The sequence below is a fragment of the Geospiza fortis genome, unplaced genomic scaffold, assembly GCF_000277835.1.
Source record: "Geospiza fortis unplaced genomic scaffold, GeoFor_1.0 scaffold138, whole genome shotgun sequence".
NCBI lineage: Eukaryota > Metazoa > Chordata > Aves > Passeriformes > Thraupidae > Geospiza > Geospiza fortis.
The window spans coordinates 10,998,232-11,015,030 of record NW_005054307.1 but is presented as its reverse complement, the minus strand read 5'-3'; the positions used below and the strand labels follow the sequence as shown (position 1 = coordinate 11,015,030).

At 35.2% G+C, this 16,799-nt stretch overlaps 1 protein-coding gene across 1 annotated transcript in view; it reads right to left on the bottom strand.

Moving 5' to 3' along the window:
- Positions 1-16,799, bottom strand: part of MALRD1 (MAM and LDL receptor class A domain containing 1) — a 271,411-nt gene that overhangs the window by 60,329 nt on the left and 194,283 nt on the right. The window contains exons 31-33 of the mRNA XM_014312109.1: positions 13,910-14,071; positions 11,333-11,490; positions 4,336-4,537 (exon numbers count right to left, since the gene is read on the bottom strand). Coding sequence (XP_014167584.1) covers positions 4,336-4,537; positions 11,333-11,490; positions 13,910-14,071 — 522 coding nt within the window. The remainder of the gene's footprint in view (positions 1-4,335; positions 4,538-11,332; positions 11,491-13,909; positions 14,072-16,799) is intronic.

Here is a 16,799-nt window from a genome sequence, read left to right as displayed (position 1 = left end):
TGAGACAGTTTATATTTCTAGATGCACTTTTTCTTGCTGTAGCTGACCAGAAATTCTGAGTACATCTATCCTAAATTTGATTGAATATAATTTCCTTTGTCACACAGTTTTTGGAATATCATTTCTTCTAGAAAACTAAGGAAAGATGATCTAAATGGATGGATGGTGCTATATCTCATGATTGTCTTATGATGGTTCAAATAAATTGAAAATTCAATTCCTGGGGGTACTGGGATGCCTTTGTATACATTTTTAAAAATATCCTTGGGCTTGAATGTAAAGCTAAAACCTGTCTTATAATTCACAGATTCTGATTTGTTTCTTCTATTTGTTTTTTCACAGCAAGTGAAAGCTTGCTCAGTATAAGGATTATACACAACCTTTACAGAAGGTTTAGTTCGTGCTTTGCTACACAGCAATGGCGAGACTGGGCGGAATGATGATATCTCAAAGCAAATGTTTCACATAAGTGAAAGCTGCCAACAATCACTGAAAATTTTACTGTACTTCAGGTCCTAAGAAGTAAATCTGACCCTTTTGTTGGTAACCTGTGTGGTGAAGTCAAGAATTATGACTACATCAGAAAAAAGCCCTGACCCATTGCATCTGGGAAATTGCAGTTCCTATATTCACAATTCCACCACAGTCAGATGACACAGTGTTAGAGACGCCATGTCCTGTCTGTGCTGAATGTTTTGCACTATTTGAATTGCCCTTTTATCTCCAGTGTATCCTCACATAATAATATGTTCTACTGGAAACAAATCTTTCAGGTGAAAGGAAAGCTGCAGAGGGATGTGGTGGGAAATTTGTAACAATGACAGGCCTTTCTCATGTGCTAAATTTATAGGTTAATGTGACATTTTTTGAAAAATATTTTATAAAAAAGGGAATATATGAAAAAAAATCACAGAAGTTAAAAGGATTTCAAAATAAAATTATCAAAGTTGATAAAAAGTGGTTCACAAAACAGAAGAAAAGAAAGAAAATACTTCAGATACTGTGAACAGCTACAGGAAATAAACTATGCAGCAAACATAGACTAAAAAGAGTAATTAAAAAAGAGAGAATGATAACGAAAGGTGAAGAAGAAGAATAGACACAGAAGCACATCCAGATTAATTTTATTCAAATTAATTATTTCAGTGAGCAATATTAATACTGAACTGGTGATAAGCATGACTGATGGTAAAAAAGCAAATACTGTTTTCTCAAATACACTGGAGCCTCAGGAACCACATGATATTTGCACTCATCTTTATACCCAAAATTCATCCCAAATATTCATTTCAAAGTGTCAACACTATTCTTTTTGAATAAACCAAAATTACTTCAGCAATTAGTTAAAGCAGTACAATTTAGAGGTATGAATTCCCAAAGAGTTGCAGCTAAATAGGGCCTAGCAGGTAACTTGACTGCATAAAGGAGCTGGAGCATCGTTCAGCGCTGACTCTGTACTGAGATTTGCCTTCTTCCACTAGATCTCCACAAGCACAAATATTTCGCTTGGGTGATCTTTCACTGGAAGACATAACAAAATATATTTACTATTTATTTGTTTCTCGAGAATCCTGCTCCAATATGTAGAAGTGCCATTTAACTGAATTACACCAAATTTGTCCATGTGGTTTATTTCCCCAGTAACGAATGAGTGGGAAAATATAGTATTCTGATTTTTATAAACAGAATAAAGTTTGGTTATTAGGCATCTTTGGGTTAATGCTATGATTTAAATTAGGTGTATCAATAATTTTTAGAATTTCTGTAATGCCTCCTATTTCAGCTCAACTAGAAAATATTATGAGAAAGAAAATGAACATAAAATCCAATTCAATACTTTGAAATTTTTGTTCCATCTGAAACAAGAAATAAAAATGTTTTGTAACTTATATTTTGAAAAAATTAAGACATAGTAAAGTTTTGTGTTTTTTTGAATCAAACTGTTATTTACAAATTTGAAGAAGATAGTTACAACTAATTAACAATTAAGTTCTTTGGTCCCTAGGATGTAAAATAAGATCTTCACACAACTTCATCAGCAGAAAGTTATGAACCTTGAAAAGTGGTACAAATAGATCTCATTTAGCTGGTAATTCTGAACTAGATCCAGTGCAGCTCCCTCTGCATTAGCATCAGCTGAAAGCTACTTCTGCAGTGGTCCTAGCTTGACCTAGCATTACCTTGACAACACCTTGCCTAAATGTTCAGAAATATTTCTGGATATCTAGGAACTGTCATGGCTAATATGGACTGACTACTTAAAAACATAAAAACCACAACTGAATTAGAGCTGCTGGCAATGCTTTATTACTTAGAGCTCCCAACCTGCTAAATTGTGATTGCTTCCATTTAGAACATGTTGCCTCTGGAAACTCAAAGTAATTAAAGGCAAGCTGAAATATAATAATACAGAGAGAGGAAAAAAGATCTGCAGTAGTATAACTATCTTCTGAAAGGAAGAACACTACACAAAACCTGCACTGCAGGTAATACACGTTTCTTTGAGCTAGGTCTTGAATAAACATAATGAGCCACGATCAAAGCAGGACTGACAGTGGATTAGGTAAACTTTCCCACTGATTCTGTTACAGGAAAATGTTCTTGCTCAAATATCTACAGGACAGTGCTTTTATACTATTGGAAGGTAATATCTTCAAATTTTACCATCTGAATATTTAAGCATCTCTCTAGCAACAACAGTTAGTAAAAAACAGTACCTCCTCCTCAGTAGCTCTTTGTCAGGAGCAGTATTAAAAATTCAGCGATAAGTTCTTTTTTTTCCTAAATTGCTGTGGTTTATTGTATTACATGGATTTTATGTAATTCTCTTGCCTCTTCACAAGCTCTACCATGCAAGCAAGGATTATTATGACAGGACTCTTCCAAGGACAGTATGAAGCCAGTCTTAAGTAATAGCATCTAGATATAGTTTTTTGTCTGGAGAGAAGATTTTCTATCAATCTGCAATTTATGCATGTAGATAAGGCATGAGTTTTTGACTTATTCGAAAAACTGTAAGTAACCAATATAACTCCAACAAATTTTCTTCAGGCCAAATTTATGATATATCACATTTGTAAGAGCAACAGATTGTGATACAAGTTAGATAGTTCGAAGTATTCTACAACTGGAAAATCTCTGGAGAAAAATAATGCAGTAAGAAAATGTTGCTCTATTAAAATTAATTTATTTCTGTAGTTATGATTATTTCAGAATTACAGGTACTTAAAATATATAATTTGAAAAATTTCCTGTTATGCTATACTATGCATGAAACTGCCTGTGTAATCCTTAAGATATGGCTAAAAAAGGTGATTAACATAATATGGGTAGAACAAATGCCTGTTTATGCACATAGTCTGCAGCTCATTGAATTACATTCCAAAATATTATTTGCCTGAGCCTATTTAGAGAAAATAAACAAAACTCTCATTGAGCTCAAGACTGAACAAATGTCACCTATGTGAACATATTATTTCACTTGAAGCTTTAATCAGCATGTGTTTAATTCCTTCAGAAGGTGCTTATCACAATGAAAATAATAATAGAAATAGTTTCTTGAACAGCATGAAAACCAGGTCATACACAGGCTGTCCTATCTAAACAGCAAGAGCTGTATTAATAAAAAGAAAGGTCATCAAAGAAGATTTTTCTAACCTTCATATTGGCATTTATTTAACAATAATAATTCCTAGTTGTCCCTTATTCATTAAGTTCTGCTGATATTTCTATCATAATCTGTATTTGCATGTATATGATTTTCTTCTGATATGGTATCATATGCAACATTTTGTTTTCAGAGTAAACCACTGCTTTTCTCACAGAAAAAAACCAGGACATTTTAAGACATGAGAATTATATTTCTACATAGATCAAATACTTGTGTAGCAGAAGTGAGATTGTAAATACTTGAAGAAAATATTAGCGAGGGAAATGTGGTACACATTGGTATTTTGTGAAGAGCTCAAAGATAAAAAACCTAACAACTTTCTTTGAAAATAATTGTGAACTACTTTGATACTCATAAAAGTCTTTGATCCCAAACTAATGTCTTCTCTGACTTTTTTCATACAGGAGAAAACCAATATAATGGAATGGCAGTAGATTCCTCTCATCTGTGGTTCAGCTCCTCAATGCCAGTAATATTATGGATTGCTATAATTATTTGTATGTTCAACTTCTAGCCAAAACACAAAACTGTTGTCTATAAACCATGAGAAAAAGAAAATATGTCAGATTTTGTGACTGAGAAATACATTGAAATACAAAATGCCACAATTTTCCTTGCCCTCTGAAAAGAGAACATGTATGATATATAGTTGTGTAATAGCATACCTCCATCAATGCATTCTGGGGTGAAAGAAATATCATCAAGAGCAAATTCTGTGGGTTGACTCCACCCCACTTCAGCTTCAAAGGCAACTCTGAAAAGGCTGTTACTGGAGAGAACTACACTTCCATACATCCATTTGTTTTCTTCATTTCTACTAGAAGACCACATAAGGATGTCCATTCCATGTTCTTCAACTGTGTAGACCTATTGATGACAGAAATCAATCAGCATTAAGGAACAGGAGTGCAGCTTGGGAGGGTAGCACAGCCCAAGTGCAGCAGTGCACCTCCCTGTTTGGGCATTACTGACCCTCCTTGATATGGTTCAGATCCACCTCATATTGGTGATGACCAAGTTTTACCGAATAGTTTTGCTAATGCTAGTTCAGCTTCAAACATAAAGCTACTGTGAAAAGAAAAAAAAAAAAAAGAAAAAAAAAAAAAAAAAACAACTAACCCATTCACTAATTGCAAAATCTACGAAGAATCTCAGCCTGACATACAGAAGATAATGAGTAAAGACTTAACCCCAAATTCATTTAGAAATTGAAGAAAGACTGAGTAGGATGTTGAGCTATCATTTAATCTCTAAATGGTGACCTCCTTATGGTTAGACTGAGTGAAGATTTTAGAGGTATGAATAAAAGACTCAGCAACTAGGGATTTAAGCCTGTCATCTGGTACTAGCAATTTATAGTATGGAGTTTGAGACAGTCACAGAAAGTTATTTTAAACATATTTAGCAAAGATATTAATAAAAGTACATAAATATTTAAATACTGAAAGCAATAAGTATAGCAATGAATGAAGTCCCAATTAACCAACAACTAGCGAATTTATGCCAAGAACATGAAAGTGGAAAATGCAGAGGTATTTGCTTTTCCCACTCAGGTGTTATAAAATCCTTATACAATCTGACCAGTTAAAAAAATGAAAAAGAACTGGAGAAAAGAAAGTAAGCATATTCTCACCATTCCAGATGATAACTATTTCTTTAAGGGCCTGAATATTATTATCAATATCCATCCTCTTCTCATCACTTTCAGAAACATAGTTTTCTTAAACTGATTTTCCAGTGACATTTAGGTTCATGATGCCAACTGAATGCCGCAGTTTAATAAGGGAACAGAAACCCTAAGGCCCAAGAAAGTTATGAACTTGAACCCATGCTAATTATCTGTATAATTCAGTAAGTTTGATTCTCCCAGTCCACCTGGTGGGACAAATAAGCTAAAAACCCAAATGGGACCCTAAATCCCACATAATTTGTAGAACTTGGTGTATTGATTAAAATATCTATGATGCCTGAAAACTCTTGCAAGTTATTTTAATTTTGGAGTAAGGGAGCAAGAAAGATTACTGACATAGAGTAACTCAAATCAGGACCAAATTTTGTCAAGCTTGATCTTTGGTTACAGGACTGTGTAACAGCAATATCTTGTCACTGTCCTCCTAAAAGCACACCTCTTGCAGGGCTAAAAAGACAGGTGTTGAGAAGAAATAGATGGTTCAACCCATAAAATAAAATTAAAAACTGTGTGTAACAGTTTTTCACGTTACTGGGCTCTGGGGTCTTTATAAGTTGAAATTTGATTAGAGAAACCCTTCATGGGAGGTTAGGACAATGTTAAACTCCTGTGTGTGTCTCTGGAACCATTTACTATTTCACCAACACAGCAGGATTCCTGACAATCTTGATGATTTGGAAAATATGACAACCTTGATGATCAGGAATTTTACAGCATATAACAATGTTGGCATGGCTTTAGCTATAAGCAGTGATATTTACTTCTGGAAGGTAAATATTGAGGTAATATCCCTTTCAGTATATCTCATTGTTGAGATGTACTGCTGCACAAATAGCTATTGGGGAAGTGGGAAGAATCCAAAACATTTGAAGACAATACTAGCATCTTTCTTACAGGATACTTAAAGATTGTCCCATTGTTTAAAGCCAGATTTTTTTTCCAATTCTTTTGGTCAGGTTAGTAGAGAATTTTCTCATACTAAAAGTTTCAAGGCACAATAATTGTTTGAACAGGTCTGTCTATGTACAGAGAGATTTATTGTGTCCCTACAAAGTCTGGTCTCAGGTGCAGGAAGGACCCATTCTGTGCACATTCAGATCCACCCTGCAGCTCAAGCTCAGTACCAAAAATAAACCAGTCAGGAATCCTGCTGTGTGTTCACTGGCCAGTGGGTCTGGAATGGCAGCAGGTCAAACTGGGTCCTAAATGTGACATTTTGATGACATCAGCTCCTGCTCACATGGATGCAAAGTCATCTTACATGCCTTGTCTTTCCTTCCTTTGAGATTTAACTTACATTTACCATAGAGTAAGGGTATGCAGATATGTATTTACTAATGGATTAATTAACATGTTATGGCAATTTCTATAACTCTGTCCTCAATTAGACTAAAGTTTAAACCTGGTGTATAACAATCACATAGGTAATTGAGGAAACTGATATCATTTAGTGTAAATCTCTAAACTGGTACATTGGAAATCTTAGTTGAGCTGAGAACAGTTCTGTTTCATTTGTCATGTACCTTCCTGGGGTAATACTTCAATTTCCCTACTTGCCAAAGTACTCCTGAATACCTGAGTTCTCCAAACCTTTTTCTATCCACAACTATGCCAGGAAAGGGTTTGTGTTCTTAAATGCCTCCTAAAAAAAGTTAGATGAAATTTCTAAAAGAATAACACATAACTGAAAATGCATGCTAAGTCAAATGAGATTAAAGGAGTGTTCAGAAAAATGGAAAGCCCAAGGAGTCTGTTCCTCTAGCAGGGGATACAGGTCTTATTTTCTCTGAGGTTGTGCCCAGTGAAAGTGAAGAAACATAATAATATCTTCCCTCCTGGGGCTACCCATGCCACTCAGTGTTTGAGCATCTTCTGGATCAGGAAGTACATCAAGTGTATACAAGACTTTTGCTGGCCTGTGTAAACACATGCAGCACATGAAAGGAAGGGCACAACTCTGTGGTGCTTAATACCTCCAGCACCACCTTCCTGCACAGCACCCTATCTAAAGTGTACAAGCTAGCCTGGTGGTGAAAACAAGATGTGCAGGAGAAAAAAGCTGGCAAGATGAATCCCACTGTATGGTATGTAAGGGAAGAAAAGCAACCCCCAAACAAAAACCAACCAAATAAAAAAAAATCGCAAAAAACCAAAACCACAAAACCCTCAAAACAACCAAACAACATGTTGCAGCAAAATCCCATTGAACAACTCCGTATTTATAAGTCTGAGAAGATTGTTCTGCAGCCTAATACTGATCTAGCTGATCTGCAGAGAACAACATTCTTTAGAAAATCCTATTTACCACCTTAAAGTCATGACTTAGTTCTAATTCTCCACAGAATATCCTGTGTGTTAAAAACTTCTGAATTATTTTTCAGCTTCTATTTCATTTTGAGAATATGGAAAGTACTTTTTAAGGTCATAAAATATAAACTATTTTCTACTTGTTAATCAGCAGTTACATCTCATGGCTATCCTGTACCCTCACCCTGACTTTACAATATGATTTATTATCTTGCCTGAATCTAGCAGTTGGAATGCTGAAAGGTACTACATTCCACCTGAATTGCCTAATAAATAAGAAACCAATGCAGGTCTGAAGGGTGCATAATAAGAGATGTATTCTCCCACCACTGACAACTTAGAGTCTTTAATTGCCAGCTGAGGAAACAGGAAAATCTTGAAAAAGAGAACCTGTATTTTCACTTCATTAAGCACCAGAGACTTGTGTCAGCTGAGGAAAATTTCCATTGACTCCAGTGAATAATGATGCTAGGTTTTCTGATCTACATCTTTAAGATCATGCTTTTGAACTCTCCATGTTCCTCAGCAGTCATCATCACATGTCTTCCTTGGATTGAAGTCTAACCAGAAACAGACTGAAATTGTTTCTAAGTCCACAAATCAGATTACAAAATTGTATCATTTTTCATTGTCCCAATAGAGAAGCACTTAAAAAATTACTTACCTCTTTTCTCTTTATTCCTCTAAACCTCTGTCTGAAGTAATAAAAGCTTTGCCTAAACATTAGTTTAAAGTAATACAATATTTAGGTTTTTGAGTAAAAGTGACCTGTATCATACCAAAATTTATTATAAATTGTTCTTGTACTATCAACAAATACGAAGGCAGAAAACTGATATATTAGCTATACCATCACATCAGGCATTAATTTCAGTTTTAATTCTCCACTGTATGAGTATGGCAGACTCCTAAGGTAAATGGGCAGAGAAGCATAATAAACACTGAGTGTTTTCAGTCTAACTGACAGATCATCAATAGAATTTCCATTGGGAAGAAACAGATGTGAAAACCACATTCATTTTTTGCTGAAACTGCTCTCCTACACTATTAAATTCAACAAAGTAGTCATAAGAATGCAAAGAGAAATGTGAGGTTTTTTAAATTTACATTTGCAGCATAATGCAGCAACATTTGTTTGTATTAAGAAACAATTTTGTCCAGAAGATATTGATTGATATATTAGACCAGGCTTGTATTTAGTGCTGGGTAACTCCCCTTTCAAAGACTCTTACCAAATGCTTCTAAGGAAAGCTAGTGGGTTTGTTCTTAATCACTACAAAGCAATTTTCTTCTCCTGGTGATTAATGATGGATTGAAGTCCTGAAGCAGGAGTATTCAGATTTCTTTTAAATAGCATCCATTCTATGTTAATGCAAGAGTTGCTGTAAACATTGTGTCTTTTCTAAAAATAATAATAATAGCCCAGACTTTTGGTTTCCTTATGAACAAATTACAGAGTTTATGACAATGGAAATGTGCAATTGAAATGTGCATTGTGAATACAGAACAGAAGCATTTCAAGTTCCTTTTCTCTTTTCCTCAGTGACTAGTTCCTTTTCTGAGTAAGAATAGGATTGTTCCTGTAACTTTCCACTATTTTGTGTGGTTCTACCACATCTATTTCCTATACCATTACAATGTTCATTTTAATCTTTCTTTTACTGATTCCTTGTATGCCATTTTAATCACACATCTTAGTATGTCCTATATCTGCAGTGATTTTTTTTTAATTCACATTCGACCAGATAGCTGTCTTTCAGATAAGAACTATATCAGCACATTATTCAAACTTCCTATTACAGTTTTACTTCTTTCACCTCCAGTGCAAGCTGAAAAAAAAAATCTTCACAGAGCTGTTGTTTCAGAAGTTTTGGACTGTTGATTTTATTGCTTTTCTTTTTTGTTCTTTTTAGGCTTTTTCCTTTTTCACTTGAACAGGTACAGTTAATTTATATTCTTGATTTAATAACAGCAACAGTTGATACTGAATAGCTTATTAGTTTGATAGAATAGAGCAAAATGTCCACAGAGGTAAATTGATTCTGTGATGAGGTGATATGGCTTGCTGAGTGCCTCAATCTGCTGTGAATATGTTTCTATGTAAGAGTACATGTAGCAAAACCATAAACAGGGAACTTCATTTGCGTGTGGGAATAAGACAATTCTTTATGAAATTGAGGCAATTAGAGGAAATTAAACTAGTCTTCTTAAAAAGAAAAAGTCCAATTAAAAAGCAGGCTCTGGCTGTCTGCCTGCTAACTCACACATAGGCCACACACATCTACTCATTCACAAATGCTAAGTGTTCTGTGATGCTTGAAAACATTCAAAAGCTTCTTCAAGGGATCTCATCATCAATCTTACATGCTGTAAGGTCCAGGATACTTGAATTTAAACAGATAGTTAATCACAGATAATCTCACAGTGTTTCAGCTATCAACAGGTCAAAAAATGAATTTATGTTTGCTTTTTACTGCTGTTTATACAAATTTCATGAAATACAGCTTTTTTTATCAATAAGTAAATTTACAGCAATACTCAGAGTAATAAGTTAGGTGCTAGAGATAAGATTTATATGCAAATCCCCTCCTGAAAAAAAATAACTAAAATAAAAAAAAAAAAAAAAAGAAAAAAAGGTGGAATGAAGGATAACAATATCCTTGAGCTGGATGTAAGGAGAAGATAGTTTAGGAAAGTTTACCCGTGGCACAAATTGCACCTAGAGGCTGAGTAGTCTCCTTTCATGGACATTTTCAAGACTGGGTAAATTCCTGAGCCACCCAGCATCATCTTGTAGCTGACTCTGCTTGGAGCAGGGGCTTTGGTGAGAGACCACCTGAGGCCCTTCCAGCCTAATTGCACTACAATCCCATGGAACAGTGCTATGGTTATATTTTCCAGTGGAGAAAACTGTGGTAAAAACTTCCTGACTTAATTCAATGTCCAAGACTACAAAAATATTCTTGTTCACTTTTAACATAGACTAACGTATATTCTGTACTGACTAAAAAAATTAAAATTACCTGTATTTTCAAAATTTAACGAACCCCACAGACAGGAGTCTTTCTCAGGTCTCTTAAAAAGGATCTGTGCAGCATATTTATACAGTGAGTCAGATGAAGTGAGCTGTTTGCCAAGGGGTCACATCCCTGCTTGGACTGTTACTGGATTACTTAACTATGAAAAGTGTTGTACTTGTTTAGGATGCTTGGGGAACAGCAAGATGGCAGTTTCATGAAAACTTGGGCTATAATTGTTAATATAGTTATATACATTATTTTCAATTGTTTTTAAAAAATACCTTTCACACACAGTTGCATTAATATTTTTAAAACATATAATTTTAACCACTAAACATTAGAAATTGCCTCTATTTTATGTTAGAGGGAATTCTGCAGAGAACTGTGCTGTTACTGGGTGGGTTTTAGTATGCTAGTCAAATGTACAGTGTTAATTCTTACACATGTAGTGAAAGGACTTCAAGTGGAATGAAAACTAAAGCAGAACTGTGACTTGATCTTGTCAGGAGATTTGTGTAATGGCAGTAAGTTGTGATGAAGTTTTGTTAATATAAATTCCTGAGATTTTGCTAATCCTAGACACAAAAATGCAAATAGTACTAAAGCAAGTATTATTATGCCATAATGTAGTAGAAGGACTTTTACCTTTAAGACTCCTGTTTGCCTAGAGGGAAACATCCAGAACCAGAAGCGAACTCTGCAGACCCCAAGACTGGGTGGGAAGAATTTGGTGGTAGTTATCCTTGCTCTGTTTCCTTCCTTCTGGGCAGATGAGTTGACATACAAAAATCTCTGTCCTTTACCTTAAAAAAAAAAAAAAAAGATAAACAAACATGTAGAGCTTTTCAATACTATTTTATGCTTTGCTTTAGTTTATAAGCATTTTTATAAACTCAGATGCTACTCATTTTTTTTCTTTTTGCCACATACATTTATACCATACCATACTTGTATGGCAATCTTCCTTGCTAATGCTTTGTGTGTTTCACAGAATTTCAGAATAGCTTGGGTTGGAAGGGCCCTTAAAAATCATCTAGTTCCAACCCCATGCCATGGGCAGGGATGCCACCCCTGCATCAGGCTTCTCAGAACACATCCAGGCTAGCCTTGAACACTTCTAAGGATGGGGCATCCACAGCTTCCACACAAATTTTTTCCAGTGTCTCACTGCCTTCTGAGTAAAGAATTTCTTTCTAATTTCCTAATTTCTAATCTAAGTCTCTCCTCTTTCAGTATAAAAAAATGTTACTTGTCCTAGATGTCCCTTGTGCTAAACAGAATAATAGAATAACCTGGCTTGGAAGAGATGCACAAGGATCATCAAAGTCCAGCTCCTGGCCCTGTAGAGGACACCCCAAGTGTCACACCATGTGCCTGAGAGCATTGTCCAAATGTGTCCTGAGCTCTGTCAGGTTTGGTGCTGTGACTTCCTTGGGGAGCTGTTCCAGTGCCCAATCACACTCTAGGTGAAGAATCTTTTCCTAATATCCAGCCTAAACCTGATGGACTGATGGATATTTCTAAGTATTACAGGCTGTTGGCAATTCTGACAAGTAGTTCCTCTGTAGCTAATGTGAATATATCTTGCCTGGGTAATTTAAAAGTAAATTACAAATCTGGATAATTTTGTAAACACTTTGCTCTAATTTTGTTTTCCTTTTGCTTATTAACTGTGTTTTTCTTACAATTCCTGGGTAATTTCACAGAAACAAAGAACTAATTAAATGAGAGAAACTGAAATAGAAAAACACACAAAATCTCCTTAAAAAGCCAGGGGCTAGTTGTTGTTTTCTTATCGCATTGCATCAAAGTAACAGCAAGGAAGCAAGTCAAACTACTTATTTGCAAGAAACAGCTTGCCTGGAACAGCTGCAGCAGTTTCTACCTCTACCTTGTCTGTTCTGTCCCTTTCCAAGAGGAATGTAAATTCCAGATTTACAGCCTGCGACATAAAGTGGTAGGAATGTCTGCAGAAGCTGTGATTTGTGGTAGATAAGCAGTTCCCTCATGATCAGGTGAGCAGTTCTTGCAGCAGGTGCAGAATAAAGAAAAAGGGAGGATAAACAAGTTGGACAGAAGTTGGCTACAGCTACCCATGATAAGGTGTCTCTATTGATTTTGAAAAGATAAAATAAAATAAAAAAGAGTCAAAACCTGGAGATGATGCTGCTCACAAACCCAAGAGAAAAACTGTAAAAATATTGATACTTCTGAATTGGGTATTAACTATACCTTGCTGATTAGATGGAAATTAAGATAGGGATTCTAACTATCAAGGCTTCTGAAAACAAAGTTAACTACTTCTCAAATAGAGATTGGTACATTTGTGATGGAAATTAATGTCCCACCCAGATATATTGTATAATATAAAGAATATTTATTTAAATATGCATGTAATATTTATTATTTAAATATTTATTTAATATTTATGTAATACAATATATAATTATGCACATTACATTACACAGATTACTATAATTGACTATCAATTTATTTCATTCTCCTGACAATCAGCAGGCATCATGGTAGCAGTTTGTCAGAAATATCTTGGGAAGAGCTTCTATAATAACATTTCTAGCAAGCAATGTCAGGGAGGTAAGTTAAATCAAGGCAGGAGCCTCAGGCATTTCACACACAGCCCCACACTTTGCTCCTCATCCTGCACATGGTTGCATCTTTTTATAAAATTCATTAGGGTGGGATCACACATCAGGAAATTAGATTATTTAAAATATTGACAAGGAGAAGAGTATTACTATAGCCAATTTGATTTCATCAGAGAATTCATCTTTTAATGTCAGAAGCTGACATTATGTATCTGAAATTTGTTATTGGAGTTGAATAGAAAGGAATAGTATCATTTCAGTTGGATGAGACCTAAAATGATTATCTAGTCCAGCTGGCTTATCAGTTCAGAGCTGCCCAAGATAAAGCATTTTGTTAAGGGCATTGTCCAAAAGCCTCCAAAACACTGAAAGGCTGGGGGCACTCAACACCTCTAGGAAGCCTGTTCCAGTGTTTGGCCTCCCCACTGGTAAAGAAATGCTTCCTTATGTCCAGTCTGAGCCTTTCTTGGCACAGCTTTGAACCATTCCCATGTATAAACTGATCACACTGAGATGTGCTGCTATCTTGGCACTGATCTACATTTTTTGTAGGTTTTATTTAAAATTCTGTGAATATTTAGTTTTCCCAGAAGTGATGTAGTACATATGGCAATACCTGGCGTGTGGTCAGTATGAGGATGTGTTTGCCCTGTGACAGCACTTTTGCTAATATTCCAGTCAAAATCATCAGTAGTGTCTTGTGTTAATCCACATACAGTTGTCCACTCCTGATCTTGTGTTTCAAAGTTACAGCTTCCAGGAATACTTGTGTAGTAACCTGAAAATACAGCAAAAAGTCAATTATCATCTCAGTTCTACATAAAGGTGCTACAGTGTGTACACTAAAAATGGAAATGAAAAGGACTCTGTATGGTTAACACTGTGATTCCCTGAATTTCATACAGGGACATAAATAATATGTGATAGTTAATGAGGAAAGGAAAAACTCATTCTTCACTTTAAGAGCAGGTATCAACTTTATTACAGATGAATGCCCATGACAAACCAATGACTTCACCAAATTTAGTTCTTATCCAAGGCAAATGGAAAGAATGATTTCTAGACAATTAGCCAAAACTCTACTGCCCTTGCACAGTGGCATTTTTCATAAGCATATGTTGGCCTTGTGAATATTATGTCTGATGGCAGCTTTATGATGAGGGATATGTTCTAGTGATTAGGATACTCTGACTAAATTCTGGAGGTCTGAGTTAAACTGCTCTCTTCTAACTCTGCTGCTTCAGGTTACTTTGGAAAAGTAATTAATCAACAAAATGATTTAAATGGTGTGGTACAGATTAATCAAATAGCACCACAATCTCTTCTGTTGGTTCCAAAACATATTTTCCTTAGTTATAAAGCAGAGACAGCTACACAATTGCTGAGTGTGACTGTGAACACCTGTGAGGAGACTTCAGAAAAATGTTACAAAATATTCAACATCACAATCAGCCATGCATTTTAGATACAGGTCTGACTGTGATTGATCAGAATGGGTTGGAGGATTTAGACTATGTTTCTTTATCTAGAAATATTCTGCAATATTCAAATACAACTATTTATGTATCATTGTCTGTGTATAAAGGATATAGATAAAAATGATAGATTTAATTTCCTCCTTTTAATCTGTTTTGTTTTCTTCCTGTTTTCTATTTTGATGCTAAAAGAAAAACTGAGCCATTCTTTATGAAAATATCATTATCATAAAACTGCTTATGACCAAGGTCTGCACACACCCTGTAACCCTGTGGACTTTTGTTCTCTGTAAAAAAAAGTGTCACCTTAGTTAAATGCATAAGACAAATATCTTAAAAGATGTATAATTTTGATCCAATATAGGTTATTCACTAGATCAAAATCCTGTATGCTAGGGGGAGAATTTGCACTGTAATGTAGTTACTGTACTGCAAGGACTGAAGTGTCTCTCTTAAGCACAGATCTGTGTTGGCAGTGTATTACAAACATCATGTAAGCCTAATAAAAGCCTAACTCCAGCAATAACCTCACACACAGGAAGAACAAAGGGAACCCATTATTTAAAAAAAGAAAGTACATTTTCTTGTGTATCTCTAACAAAATCAAAGTCCAAATCCATTTAGGATTTACACTAGTCATAATAGAATACCTGACCATTTTTTACCCTAATATATTAGCAGTGCATTCAGAAGGCAATTATCAATAAATATTTATGAACAGTACTTACTGGGTTGACAAAGTCATGTGACCCATCTGCACCTGCTGGCTGGTTTTTTAAGGGTATGCATACACCCTATTTAGAAGCCAGTAGAAGAAAATTGCTCCATTTATTGGAAAAATTGCTTTTATTTCAATAATTCAAGCACTCCTCTAGTTGGTTCATCAACACTGAGGTTTGCTATTAATCAAATATGTCTGTATAGTTGGCTGCAATTCATGAAAATTGAAACTGCTTTCATGTGTGGTTTTTTCACCTCAGTACTTCCAGTAGCATACTGAAAAAGAATCAAAATTTTGCGAGATTGCCTGACTGGACTGAATGAAACATAGAGTTAGTAATTACCATGAGTTTATTAAAAAAAAAAGTCCACCAGCCTACATGGATGCAGTTCATTTTGTACAGGTTCTGTTGTAAATCCTGCATACAGGAATTGCTGCTGAGTAGATTATGGCCCATTTACTTCTTTGAAATTACACTTGTATAAAACTATAACAGAATGTGAAATAAGCTCAGACCTTGATCTCAGAGCAAAGGAGAAAACTGCAGACAAATGTGGCCACAACCACTTGTGATGGGACAGGTTAGGCTATGAAGAGATTTCTCTGTGCCTGTTATACTTTCTTTTCTGATTAAACAACTCCTGTTGTCTTTTCATTTAAAAAATCAGGTTTCCATATCTAGGAGGCATTATGTGCCCTTTAATGTTGTTTATTCCCATAAGATATATGCTCAGGGAAAAAGTGTGTTTATCTAAATATAAGGCATCATTTGTTGGGACTAAAATAGAGCAGACAGGGAAATATTATACCTGGGGCTTATCTGAGTATTCTGAATGCCAGATTGCTGTATCTCTGCATTACACTTCAGTAGAGACAGCAAGACTAAAGACTGATTAAAACATTTTGATGTATCTACAGCCTTTCCATCAACAATAAAAAGATATTTCAGTCTATTTTTTTGAAGTGAATATCAACAATTATTTCTTTCCTCCCTTGGAAAAGCTTTTGCTCAGTATAGCAAAGACTGAATTGCTTTACTGTGATTCAAGATAATTTATAGCCTGAAATGTTCCAATCTATTCTCTGACTAAGAAAAGAGTCTTTCCAGAAAACACAGGACAACACCCTCGCCCAATGAAGCTACTATATTCTCTAAAAATATTTCGAGAATAAATCAAGTGTCTCCATAGTTTTCTGAATATGTTTACTGAACAGTTCACTTTGGACAGTAATTCAATTTAGTGTGTATCTTAGATCTGGAAAATGTTACAAGGGTGAGTTTACAGAGTATTTTGCTGCACTTACTTTTC